Below are 14,293 nucleotides of genomic sequence, written 5' to 3'. Positions count from 1 at the left end.
AAATATAAATGTGTATACTACCATATTATACACATAGTATATCACTATATATAAGCTGTTCTGCTTTTTACGCAGCAGTGACCAGAAATTTTGATCAGATCTACATTCTTCTTAGGAAATTTAAATGACCCAAAAAAGACAGGAGTTCCAGTTTGGTAAAAGACACTGCATCCAGCACACTTTTCATGGCTTCTCTAATTCTAGCTTTTGTAGGGGTAGTGATGCTTGCATAAGGTTGCTGTCTAATACAATGCCTAAGAACTCTATCTTTTTAAAGCCCTGAGTTTTCTCTTCTGAGTGCGGGACACTTCACAGCTTACAAACACGTTCATCATATTAATGCATCTATTTGGTTGAGGATAATTGATTACTCAGTGTAGCACGCTCCTGCCACCGCGGGTTCCTCGTCACAGATGATGTCGGACAGGGTTCAGTTCTTTTATTTTACCACACACACACGTACATAAGCATATATCAGTCCGTTTTTCGTGTGTCGTCCAGCGCTTCTCTTCTTGTCGCCTCCTTTGTCCCAGCACGCTACTGCTGATAAGAGGGGGGGAGAGATTCATTAGAAAACACAGTACACCTGTACACAATCAGACTCTCTCCCTGGCACCAATCCCTGAGCCACCTGCCTACTCTCCCCCTCTTGCAACCGACACTGACCATCCCCCACTATTACACTTAGAAATAATCGGTAGGTGAAAAACAAATGCAAGTTTCAATATAAGATAAGAGAATATTGAAAACAGTTGCATAGTCTAAGAACTGCGCGAGAGGTATGGGCTGTTAATGCTGGAAGCATCATAGTCAATAAAACTGTTGAACCAGCCAGAAAAACTTTTGAATAAAACAGTCAAGTTAGATAATTTACAAAACAAAGATTTGGGTTCGTCTTTAGAGCTTTGCCAAGCTCTGATGCATTAGTCACCTATCTTTTAAGAGTGTGCAGCGAGGGCACGCAGCTCTGGGGTGGCTGTCCCCGCAATAACTGCAAGAATTAGATTGCGAAGCTTAGGAGATGGCGTGGGAAGAATGGGACTCCTGGTGAAGTTGTAGGAACACAAAATCACAAAATTCTGTGCGGCTTGATGTAGAATGGCAGCACGCTACTTACCGTGCTCACGGTGGAAACAGCAGATGGCCCTGGAGGCGGTGTTGAGGTTTGTGGAGAGTTTTCTCGGTTCCCCCTGATATGTGTTGTGAAAACTCAGTTTCAATCTTGGTCCAAAAATTCAGTCGAATGAAAAACAGGAGAAGTCAACTCAAAGGCAACAGAGTTTATTGTCGACAAAAAACCAGAGAGCATTCAGTAGTGAGCCTAAGCAGCACCAGAGAAGAACTCTGCTTAACAGTGGTGTGGCTCCTTCTTATAAACCCTTAGAGGCCACACCTGTCAGCATTTCATTGGTCTAACATTACATTGTGGCCTAAGCCCATATGTTACTGTTGGGACTTCCCACTTGAAGTCCTTGACACCATTATCTTTTATTTTTTTAAAAGACCTTGTGATTACTCTTGACACCATTATGTTCTGTTCAAACCGTTCACTATTTTTTCAAACACATTGTGATTACTTTTGACACCATTATGTTTCAGTTTTGTCAGATTGACCTTTTTAAAAAGATTATTATTACTTCACACAAGGTATACATAAACATCATACTGTTTGATACAAACGGAGTATATTGTTCGATTCATTGTGTTACACCTGCTGTAATCATTAGCAAATTATGTTTTAACACACATAAGATTGTAGTGCAGATTAAAGGTATATAGTGACATTCATATTTGACATAGTATAGTTCGCTTAGCGAGGATGCTAGCCTAAGGGCAAGAACAACTGCTGATATTGTAGCTCTCTTCTGCTCTTCCTTCCGACCTTTCCTCATCATCCTGAGTTGTAAGATGCAGTTTTCATCGATGAGGGATCCTTCGTCTCTCCTGAGATGAGGCATGATGAGCGTGGAGCAGATGAGTAGAGCGATGAGCCAAACTACACTTTTAGCGATCATAACCGTGCTTCACGAGTTTGCAAGGTGCCGGCAGCAGGGCATCAGTGGCAGAGCAGCTGAGCAGGAATCAGTGAGGATGAGGTCATATTTAAAGGGACTGCTTTGGTGAGAGAATGGGCTGTGATTGGTGGGTGACTGATCAGTAGCTGACAGCTTATGACAGCTGAGCACATGACTCCATGTCTTGTGACTAATTGATCTGTTAATAATTTGTTGCAACTCTATATAGCTGCTGTATAGGGAAGAGTTGGACAATTGTCTACTGTATGTGGATGATAGACTATTTCTTACAGGGTTCTGGTTCTGGTGAGTAATAGGTGGAGATAGGGTTGCATTGGCATTTAGTAAACAAGTGCAGTGTCCGTTGTAAATCCGTCAGTTTGGAATGGGCTATTTGCCTAAACTGTTGTAAGGCTGATTTTTAATTCAATTCAATTTTGTTTTTTTTCACTGGTTACCTTGTGTACCGTACTGTGAATGGATCGGTTCCAGTCTACATCCAGAGCATGGTTAAAGCTTACACCCCAGCTCGGCTTGCTGATACCTCACCATGAGCTAGCCACTCAACAAAATAATGACTGTTTGCTGTCCTGGCTCCTAAATGGTGGAACAAGCCCCCCATTGACACCAGGAGAGCTGAAAGTCTTCATATCTTCCACCGCAGATGATGTCTAATAACCATCATCAACTCTGGTGTTTATATGAAAAAAATATAATAATAATGATTAAGTTTAGTTGCACTTAAATATGGCACTTACATGTAGCACTTGTAGTTTGGCTTTTTTGCCGCTAATGTACTTAAATGATTCTTGTTGTTCTGGGTTTGTACCCTCATGGTTGAATGCACTTATTGTAAGTCGCTCTGGAAAAAGGCGTCAGCTAAATGATTTGTAATTTAATTTGAGAGGAAATAGAAAAATGAATAATAAAAATTAAATAATAATAATGCAGAGTTATTGACATAAATAAATGTGGAGGGGGGTAGAGAGACAGAGAGAGGGAGAGAGGAGTGGTCAGTGCATGATGGGAGTTTATAGAAGCATAACTAAAGGATGGTTCAGGGCTCTCCTGATATTTGTCAATGTACTCTTTCCATTCCCTTCATCCATTGTTCTACTTCATCCCTCCCTCTGCTCATCCCTACCCACATATCCTTATCCTCCTCCCTACCTATATCCCTTAATCATCCTTCCCTTATCTGTACCCTCATTCTTTCATCTTCTATTCCATCCGTCCCTCATCCCTACCCTGATCCCTTCATCCTCCTTTCCGTCTCTTCATCATCCTTTCTTTTTCAGTTTGGTGCATACATGTAATCAGCTCAAGTCGAATGATGTGTAAGACGGAAGACCCAAACTGAGTCTCGTTCTGCCTGGTCACCAGTGCATCCTCCTGGCAAGCCAAGCATACACATGTCACTTTGGTGACAAGGTTCTTGCTAGTGATGGTGGGTTACTGGGGCCAGGACATAGTAAAAGGTCCTGTAATGCTCCGGTGTGTCCTCCTTCTAGAGTTGTCCTGAAAACAGCAGCAGTGACACTCACTCTATACATCTCTGGAGATTCTCCAATGAAGCACAGGAGCAAATGGAGTGGCTAAGAGCTTTACACTACCATGCCAAAAATACTCTAGTCTGTGTTTGAGTGTGTGCATGCATGTGTGTTTGCTTCTAGCCAGCAGCACTTGTCAAAGCCCTAGAGCAGTCCACATAGCGATGCTTTAAGAAGAAAGTAGTCAGCCTTTTCAACAGTATGCCTAATAAATACTGCTGTCAAAGACAGACACACACACACACACCTCGCAGACACAAGCTGGTGTAGACAAAGCATAGTTTTCATGCCACATACAGTGACACACACAAGGCACAAGAAAGCAGAACCACACACACAGACACGCTGAGGTTAGATGATTTTTGAGTAGACTTTCCACTGGCAAGGCAGCATGGGATTAGATCATATGTTTAACAGATTGTCTTTGGCCTTGATATCCCCCCACCCACACATCCCTGTTTCACATTTTTTCACAGGCCTATCTAAAAGCCTGTGGTCGGGCAGCTGTTTACTCATCCTTTCTGCATTTAGATGAAAGGAACAAAGTGCTTTATTAGAACATGGGGTGGGCTGTCAAGAGCTCTAATGAGGCAGCTCATTGCTGTGTGCACGTGAGTGCATGTGTGTGTGGGTGGGGGGGAGATGTGTACTGTACCTTTAGAGTCTCAGAGGATGACATTGCTCCAAAATGAGGCCTCCTAGTTTCGAGTATTTTTTAGCTTTGAAAGTCAAAATATTTAAGAATAATATCACGTCTTACTGAGACATTTATCTACAGCTACAAGTTTATATGCCACATCGAACCAAACTGCTGTGAGGCATCTGTGATAGTCAAAGCTGTTTGACTCCACTATTACTTATTTTTCTGAGAGCTGATGGAATACAAGTACTTGTTGAAACTTGATCAGGTAAGAGAAACTATTATAAGGTCAACATGTAATTTCTCCATCCTGTTTTGCCATCCCATACTTACTACATGTCAAAATAAAGTTATTCTTCATGGAACTACATCACATCCACAAGATAAAGTTGTGTTTACATAAGTCACATACGCCATTTTCATGACCTGGAGGTAAAATCCGGAGAATTGGCTACGGAGTTTACCAGCAGTTAGCCTTTCATATATGCACAACACAGCGGGAGGTTCTCTGCACAGATACATTCACAACAGCAACAAGTCCTCTGCATTATTCAGGTGAGAGGTGGAGCAGCCGGGTGCAGCAGACAGACCCAGGACATAACGTATTAAATCCGGTGCGGTGATCATGTGATTTTCTTGACAACACACAGACATTCAACTTTTATCAACACAAACTCTCTTCATATCTTTGTCTGTGACTTCTACATGTGACTTCTACTTCTCCTGGAGTTCTACTGACATTATACAAGGAGGCCAGGCAGAGAAAGGCTGCAGAAACTGTGGAGTTTGGTGCATGTTTGAAAGCATCTCTAAATTTTTGCAATGTGTCCAGGTTGTGTGATGTAAGAAGAATTTAGTGGTTACCCTGGATAGTCCTTGCTTTTTTCGTCCAAGGCAGTAGGAACCCGTTGACACTATGTTCTTTGGGTATTTCAAGGACCTACATTCAGGTCAATGTGGGAAACTCTTAAGCATGTTAAATAATATTGTGTTAATAAGTGCCAACTGGAGATGGGTTGGTGTGCTATGGTAGCTGTGTGTTTGTGTTTGTTACATGCTCTCCACCCCTTTCACTCTTTTACTTTTTGTGTTGAGGACTCCTGCTATTAGGAAAGGAAAGGAAAGTGAAAGTTTTTGGCTCAGCCATTGCAGTAATAACAGTCTTGATGTTACTTTGTATACATTATAATTATCCTCCTTTTCAAGACATTCACCACAGTCCTCTCTTCACTCAAAAATACATCTGTATAATGAGAACAAAAAGGGTAAAGGCATTAAAAGATATAAATAAACAGAAAGTGTATGCTCTCTATTTCTCCTCCCCCATCAGGAATGATCTACACCACTGATATGCTGGACCGAGAGACCAAGGATTCGTATTGGCTAACTGTGTATGCCAGTGACCATGGTGTGATTCCCCAGTTCACTACTATCGAGGTGTTCGTCCAAGTGGAGGATATTAATGACAATGCCCCATTGACCTCAGAGCCACTGTACAGACCCTCAGTGCCTGAGAACTCTCCACGTGATGTTTCTGTAATCAAGATTCAAGCCCAGGACCCTGATACTGTGCCCCCTGCTGCTGCTGACAGGCTCAACTACCGCATAATCAGTGGAAATCCACAGAACTTCTTCATCATCAACAGCCGCACCGGTGAGTAAAGTTGTGTGTGTGTGTGTGTGTTTGTGTGTTTTTCTGTGTATTTGTGTCTGAAATCTATCTTATGAGTAGTTTCCAGGCAGAAACATCATGAATTGTCCTTCCAACATCTCAAACTGTTTTGTAGTGCTTGCTTGACAGACCTCTAAATTAAAAGAAAGGAAAATAATTAACAGCAGTAATGTTAATAATTCAAACGTGTATATAAGCCACACACGAAAAGTAATAAAGCAAAATCAGTCCTCCTGAAACAGGGCTCATTATTGCCATGGAATAATTCTTGAGTAGTTACATCTCCCACACACATGAATATATAATGCTGCACAAAACCTAGACACAATGTCACATCTGTGGCTCTGTTTGTTTTTGACTGCATTAAACAATTTGAGGACAATCAAGCAGTTCACTAAGCATGCTTTAATAGTATGTCACAAATTCCGGGGGGCTTTTTTTATATATTCACGTCTTGATTTAGTCTTTGATTATGTCCTGGCCCGCCATGTACTGGCTTAGAAAAAAGTTGGTCGGCATACTTACTTGCAGACATCTGCTGTAAATGAATCTTCTCTGTAAATCCTCCTCTGTATGTTCACTCAATGAATATTACTGCATTGGTGTCAGCTGACAGTAACATAAACACCGGCTGGATTAAGAATGATGTCCAAGAAAGATAACGTGATATAACACATTTTTATACCTCCATGCCAAAATGTTCAATTGGAAGCAAAGATAAAACAATTTTGGTGGCCGAAGGTCACAAATCAAGGTCACAGTGACCTCATGTTCTTGGGAACTCTTGTGTGTCTGGTCAAAAAAATTTATGTCAAGAGTTGATTGAACCTGCACCGGTTGTCTGATGCATACAACTACAAGGCATTTATCCTATTTTTATAAAGAGTTTCAATCATCCCTTTATTGAAGTGCCAGATTCTTGGATGTGGTTTAGGGGGATTTTCAGGTTGACATTGACGTTCAAGTTATATAGTAAACAAGCCACGGTAACCGAGCTGATGCATGCTAACTACACTGAAGTGTATAAGAAATGTTACACAACTTTATTGCCAACTCTTAATATGAAGTAAAAGCTAAAAACTATGTTGTATTAAGTTGCTGTAAATTCATCACTTCTAAGCAGAAGGCAGAAGGTAACATTTTCTCTGAACCTGACTGGGCACTCTGTGTCCAGGTCTGCAGCTGCTTGTACCTGACATCTTTACTTAGTGGACAGGATGACTTGAACATGTATTTACCACAAGTGAATATTCTACTGCATAATTATTATGACATTGGGCCTCATTCACCCAGAATTTTCTTAAATTTGATCTTGGAGAAGTTTTCTAAGAAAACTTTATGTCAGATTCATGACACCATCTTAAACTGCAAAATTGTTCTCACCTGTGTGGGACGGAGGGTTTTATCTTTCTTATCCATGAGGAAGAACCCCGCCCCTGCAGTAGATGATGAAGGTCTGAGGATTCAAGCAGCTAATGAGGCATCGATGTATTCTCACCTGGCCTTGGTGTCAGGGGCAGACAATGAATACCGTTGGCCCTTGGGTGGTGCTGTTCCAGGGAGAAGCTCAATAGCGCAGTCATAGGGCTGGTGAGGTGGTAGTGATGTGGCCCACGCCTTAAAGAACACCTTCCAGAGATTGTGGTAACAAGCTGGAACAGTGGAAAGATGAGGAGTCTCCCTTTCCACAGGGACAGTTGTGAGAAAGGAGTCAGAAGGGCTGTTCTGAGGGGGAAAACAACTCCTCACATACCTCTGGCCCCACCTGAAGATCTCTCCAGTGGACCAGTCTATATGACGATTGTGCTTGCAGAGCCAAGGGAAACCCAGGATGAGAGGGTGCAGGTGTGTAGAAAACAGGTGGAAGCTGATTATCTCGGTGTGGTGGTCGGGGGGAACTGGACCTGCACCAGTTGGGTGTGTTGATGAACCTTGCACAGGAGACGACCATCCAATGTGCTGGCCTCCAGGGGAGATAACAATGGTGGGATCAGGTGCGCCAGTTTCTCAGCTAGCTGAAATTAGTGTCCACCAGCGCAGGTAGGCTGAGAAAGAGAGAGGAGGAGGTCAGGATAATGGAAAGGTGAGCTTGGGAAGGACAGTAAGGGAACTTGGTATGACTCAACAGAGTCCTCTGTCTCCCTGAAATCTTCTCTCTCGCTGAACAGATAGCCAGGAATTGTCAAATGTCAAAGATCCAGGGGAACTAAGGGATCTTTGAGAGAGGCTGTTGAACAGAGTGGCCTGATTCCATCCGCTCACTGCCGCTAGGGTCCGGAACTCGATGGCATAGTTGGCCGCTCTTCTCTTTCACTGCCGGAGCTGGTCGATCGCTTGGGCTGCCTCTCGCCCTGGAGCAAACATCATGAGAACCTTTAATGAAGCTTTGCACTGATATGATATGAAATGGTGTTATCTGAGGAAATATGATATAGTGAAAGTATAAAGTGATAGATGAAAACAGGGACACAAACAAAATCTAGAATAAGAAGCTGTAGAAACAGTAGAAATAATATCCAAATATAAAAGTGAGGCTAAGGGTATAACATAATTATGTTTTTATTACATACTGATATATACTGATCTGTTCGTCACAAAACAGACAAGCTCCGCAGTATAGGTTACCATGGTGATCTACATTTGTTACCATGGAGATTAAACCCAGTTAAGAGTGAGCCAACTGTATGGTATAAGAAAACCTGAGTTTAAGCCAAACATGCCAGAATAAGTCTCCATTCAAACAATGGAAATGGGCTAACACCACTTTCTTTGAGAGTTGAATGTTAGTTGTTGGTTGTTAATGTTATTATGCCCACATCATATGTGATAATATATGTCATCATACAGTATTAAACAGTTATCATAAACGTTACCCTGGCTGATGGCAAATGTTAATGTTAGCTGTTTAACAATTAGCATTTACCCGCCTGTTAAGTTATCATTAAGCTAGCAGCTAATGGCTATGGCTAATAATAAAACAAATGACATTAATGTGGGAGCTAGACAACAAACATTATAAGTCCTACCCATCTGTAAAGGTTAATAGACTGTATATTTAACAGGATAACACAATTCTTTGTCTGAAAAGTGTCATGTTTTTTTAACTGAGAAAAGTCGACCTGCAACTGGACATAAACAGTGATTTGGTATTTAGTTGACATTTACCGTTTTTATCTTAAATGCCATTCACATGGGCGATGATAGCACTACAGTGCACACTGTACATCTAATTGGAGAAAGCTGGTGCAGTTCATGTGCTGAGGGAAATAATGAAGAAAGGAGAAGAAGTTAGAAAAAAGAGAAGAAACAACAACTACAGCAGCTGTAGCATCGTCTGTAAACATGAACAAACATACATACACACACACACACACATCCCCTCTACATGCTGCCTCACACAGTTTGGTCTGCAGATAAGGCTTGTGGTGGAGAGTGGGGGAGATATAACTGGCTGCTGCTATATTTGTCCTTTCTGTCAAGATCCCTTTGCTTTGAACTTGAACATTTTCTACCAATTCATCTGGAGCTATTCCTCCCTCTTCATTTGTGCCTTTATTTTAGGGATTTTGCCACTTTGTATTTTGTATAGTTACCTTATATCACCTCTTTTCTCTGCATTATCCTGTCATAAACTTTTACACGCAACATGTGCCCTCAGACAATCTCCTTTGTTCTTCTAATCATTGTTAGCCATGTGTCTCAGTCTCGATTGTGGATGTAGAATATTTGTTTCTGTTTTTATGAAACACTGATGAGGGTCCATAACTCATCCGTAAACCCACAGCCCCTCTGACATTTTTTCCCGTGTTCATTTCTTTTGTCCATCTACTGACACTTTGTCTCAGTGCATGAGGCTCAGCCCAGTCCATTTGTTATTGTTTTATGCTTCTGTGCTGGCAACAACTAGTGGCTGGAGGTCTACGGAATTTCTGCAAATTTAGTTCAAATATACAGTTCAACTGAAGGATTAATTTATTTAATTTTGGTGGTAAAAGCTCAAAGGTCTCATGAACACCTGCAGGGTATCTTTTCAGATTTATGAATGTTTACTTGGGCTCACAGATGAAGAGATTACAATTTGAGAGTGAAAGGTCAAGATCATTGTGACACAACAAAACATGATTTTGGTCTTATGAATGCAATATCTCAGCAAATAAACAATGTCTGTCCTATTTTTAATAGCTGTCAGTTGGACTCAAAGATAAACTGATTAGATTTCAGTAATAAAGGTTGATCTCATATGAGTTGGTGCAATTTGGACATGTGATATGTCCAATATTTAAAATATTTTATTACACAGATAGCCAGCACACTGTAGCAGTAGTGGCAGGGCATTGCCTTCAGTGTATGGAAGGGTCACTGGAACCCTAGTAACATTCATATATTTCAAACAGGAAAATACAAAACATTACAGACAGTGTCAGCTTGCAAAGTGCACAGTGTAGAGTGTGATTAGTGTCAGTTGTGCTATATCACTTTGTTTCACTGACCTCGATGCTCCCTGAGAGGGATTGTGAAATCCTTAAAGCCCCATTGATCACACAAGGTCCTGTAATAAATTTCTTTCTGTCTTCTTCATGTGCTTCAACTCTTCTCTGTCCTCTCTTCTTCCCACTACTGTCAAAACATTTTGGTTGTGTTGTGAGCAGATCACAGCACTCAACAGTTTTAACTCTTTCACAAAGGTCATGTTTTTATCTGATTGTTCGTGACATACTGAAACCTTTGACCCTGTTACCTGTGTGCACCACATAATCAGAACAGTGTCACTGTGGATCCACCCAGATATTACTGTAGATATATTAATTCAGAGACTGCAGAACTGCAGCAGTGCAACTGCACCTAACCCAACACGATTAGAACCAAATATATTTTGGACCTGATCAATCAACAATTGGGTCTTGGATAGTGGAGAGTATTTCCCATGAAGAGATGAAAAGAAAACTTGCCAACTGTTAAACATGGGGTTGGAAATATTCTGCTTTGAGTTTTTGTGGCAGCCAGTGATTTTGTAATGTTTATTGCAGGAAAGCTGCAGTTGTCTTTACTTCCTTATTTTACTTTCCTTTATTTCACTCTCAGCTTTCAATATGAGCATAATTACCATCAAATGGTATCATTAGATTTATATAATGTTTATGTCTTTATTTAAACTTGAAATTCATTGAGGGGGAAAGGCTTGCATATATAGTGACAATGCTTACTAAATGCTTACTTGCCTTTTAGCGATTGTATTATGAAACATGCTGCGGATGCAAAATAATTCTTAAACCAGTAAGCCTTTAGTTCCAGGAGTTTAAGAGGAAAGGTGTGTGCTTTAAACCCACCAAACACAGTAAGTCCATTATTTCAGAGCAGGTGATGAGGCTGGCCTGAGATCAGCAAAAGGCATCTTCAACACCTCTCTGAGCCAAGCTGTTGTCCCCACCTGCTTCAAGAGCACCACCATCGTCCTTGTTCCAAAGAAGGCATCTCCATCGTGCTTCAACGACTACCACCCTGTGGCACTGACCCCTCATTATGAAGTGCTTCGAGCGGTTAGTCATGCAGCACATCAAATCCATCCTCCCTCCCTCCCTGGACCCCTACCAGTTTGCATATTTGGCCAACCGGTCCACCTATGATGCAATCTCCTCCACCCTCCACTCAGCTCTCACTCACCTGGCCACTAAGGACTCTTACATGAGGATGCTGTTCTTAGACTTTAGTTCAGCTTTCAACACTATCATCCCCCAGCAGCTGATACAGAAACTTGACTGTCTAGGACACGTCACTCTGCAACTGGTTGCTGGACTTCCTGACCGGAAGACCACAGGCAGTCCAGGTCAGCAGCAATGCATCCAGCACCATCACAATGAACACAGGGGCCCCCCACGGATGCGTGCTCAGCCCCTTACTCTTCACCCTGCTGACCCACGACTGCATACCAACACACAACAGCAACCTCTTCATCAAGTTTGCGGACGACACTACTGTGGTGGGACTCATCAACAGCAACGATGAGTCAAACTACAGGGACGAGGTGAGCCAACTGGCCGCGTGGTGCAGAGGCAAAAATCTCTCTCTTAATGTGGAGAAGATGAAGGAAATTGTTGTCGACTTCCGGAGAGCCTCCACCCAGCACCCTCCACTGACCATCAACGGTGCTGCTGTGGAGAGAGTGAGCAGCACCAAGTTCCTGGGTGTGCACATCAGTGATGACCTTTCCTGGAGCAGCAACACCACATCACTGGCCAGAAAAGCTCAGCAGCGCCTCTACTTTCTCCGCAGACTGAGAAGAGCCAGAGCAACAGTCCCCATCATGCACACCTTCTACTGTGGAACCACCGAAAGCATCGTGATCAGCTGCATCACTGTGTGGTACGGCAGCTGCACCGCATCCTGCCGGAAGACCTTGCAGCACATAGTGAGAGCAGCTGAGAGGATCATCGGTGCCCCCCTCCCCTCCCTTCAACACCTCTACAACACAACACACGCCTGGCCCGAAAAGCACTCAGCATTGTGGGCGTCTCCACCCATCCCAACCACCCCTTCTTCAAGGAGAATGAGGAGCCTCCAGGCGAGAACCAGCAGACTGAGAGACAACTTCATCCACCAAGCCATCAGGATGCTGAACTCCCTCCTAGCACCCCCCCCCCCCCCCCCCCCCCTTCTTTCTCTGCCCTCGGCCCCCATAAACACTGGACACTGACACCCCCCCTCCCAGCACCCCCCCTTCCTTCCCTGCCCTCTGCCCCCACAAACACTGGACACTGGACAGAGGGTGTCACTACCTGTACAGATTGTAAAGCCCTCTGAGGCAAAATGTGTTTTGTGAATTTGGGCTATACAAATACAATTTGATTTGATTTGATTTGTATGTCCTGCACATATGGCATTATTGATAATAAAGTTGACTTGACTTGACTATTCATTTAATAGGACCTGACATGTTAATCCCACTACTTGTAATGCATGTGATGGAAAGGTCACTACCACAACTTCACATATATATGTTGAAATTGTGAAGTTGACATTTTATGTAATATAACTACCTGTTTGTCTCTCTATTTCAAATGAAACCTTCCAGATTGTCTAAATGATTGACATAAGAAGCTCAGGAAAATATCTTCTATAGAGTTCTTATTCACTTCTTCACTTCACAGAGCTTTCAACTGCATCTAATAGTACATGTGTTATGTTGCCTGACTTTGAGCAAAGACCCAGAATTTGCTGACAATCTTTTGTCATTTTAAGATGGAAGATACATTTTAATAGTCTCAACAGTATTAAATTGTGTTTATTGTAGTGTATGTTCCCTGCATTGTGAATATGTTTCTTGGATTTATTTTGGTTTTTCATAACTGTTAATTGTAGTAGTCATCTATTCCAGTACATGTGTAACTTGAAAGTACAAGACAGATGTTGGGAACAACATCAACAAGCCATTTCTTCCCTGGGTCTCCTAATCTGTTTCTCATTCCCAGTCTTACAACAGCAATTAAACTCTTGTCTGCAAGGGTGTTTGAGCTAATGTTGCATAATCACATTGCCAATAGGTTCCTGCTTCATTCATAAGACTGCTACATACCAGGAGGAAAAGAGAGACCAGTATACAGAAGTGTGTGTGTGTGCAGTGCTGTCACACTCGCTTCTTTGTCTATTCTAATAATGTGGCATGCAGGGGCTGAATTTAGCTGCTGCAGGCTTGTTAGCATGTCAGCCTGCCTGGCAAATAAAGCAAAACCCAGCAGTTGTGTCCTCATTAATCAGTAGCTTTTCTCTGATTGTTAAACTTACATTTATGACAGTAACAGTCCACAGCTAAGTGCTACGTACAGAGGTCTAACCTGTAGAGAAATATTTCAATTAAATTTTATTTGTGACCACCAAATCATAGTCTAAATTATGTCTAGGCACTAGGTTGTCGATCTCGACATGTGTGTGAAATGAGTGACTGGTCCGCACTTTAAATCTACTAGGTGGCTTTATTGAATACTCCAGCAACCATACAGAACATGTACAAAACCCGGGGGGAGCTAGTACGTAACACTGAGCGGTAACATACTGCACATGCGCGTGTCTGACGAGGTTCATACAGAACACCAGTATGGGTTACATCCTCCCCTTTTAGTTAGTGCTTCTATAAGGAAACAAACACATGTGGTTACACATTAACATACAAATGATGGCTAACATGGCTGCTTTAACTGGACACAAAGTCAACCAGCCAACTTATACTTTCATATCGTAGAATGTTCACTTCCTGTATGAATAACATGAAAACAAACATAAAGTGGATCAATGGTAGCTGTGAACATTTCAATTAGAGAATGATGGAGTGCAAAACTCTTTTCCAAAGTTGTTGTTTAGAACAGAACCTTTACAACAAACTGCAACTAAGTCTCTCCCTCTCTTTGTTTTCTTACATGAACAC

At 42.1% G+C, this 14,293-nt stretch overlaps 1 protein-coding gene across 9 annotated transcripts in view; it reads left to right on the top strand.

The window, feature by feature from the left end:
* fat3a (FAT atypical cadherin 3a) overlaps positions 1-14,293 on the top strand; it is a 184,378-nt gene that overhangs the window by 87,736 nt on the left and 82,349 nt on the right. For all 9 annotated transcript variants that reach the window (XM_069534014.1, XM_069534012.1, XM_069534011.1 and 6 more), the window contains exon 3: positions 5,536-5,859. In XM_069534014.1, the coding sequence (XP_069390115.1) occupies positions 5,536-5,859 (324 nt within the window). The remainder of the gene's footprint in view (positions 1-5,535; positions 5,860-14,293) is intronic.

The sequence above is a fragment of the Paralichthys olivaceus genome, chromosome 11 (assembly GCF_024713975.1).
Source record: "Paralichthys olivaceus isolate ysfri-2021 chromosome 11, ASM2471397v2, whole genome shotgun sequence".
Classification (NCBI taxonomy): Eukaryota; Metazoa; Chordata; class Actinopteri; order Pleuronectiformes; family Paralichthyidae; genus Paralichthys; species Paralichthys olivaceus.
This window is presented reverse-complemented; position numbering and strand designations above follow the sequence as displayed.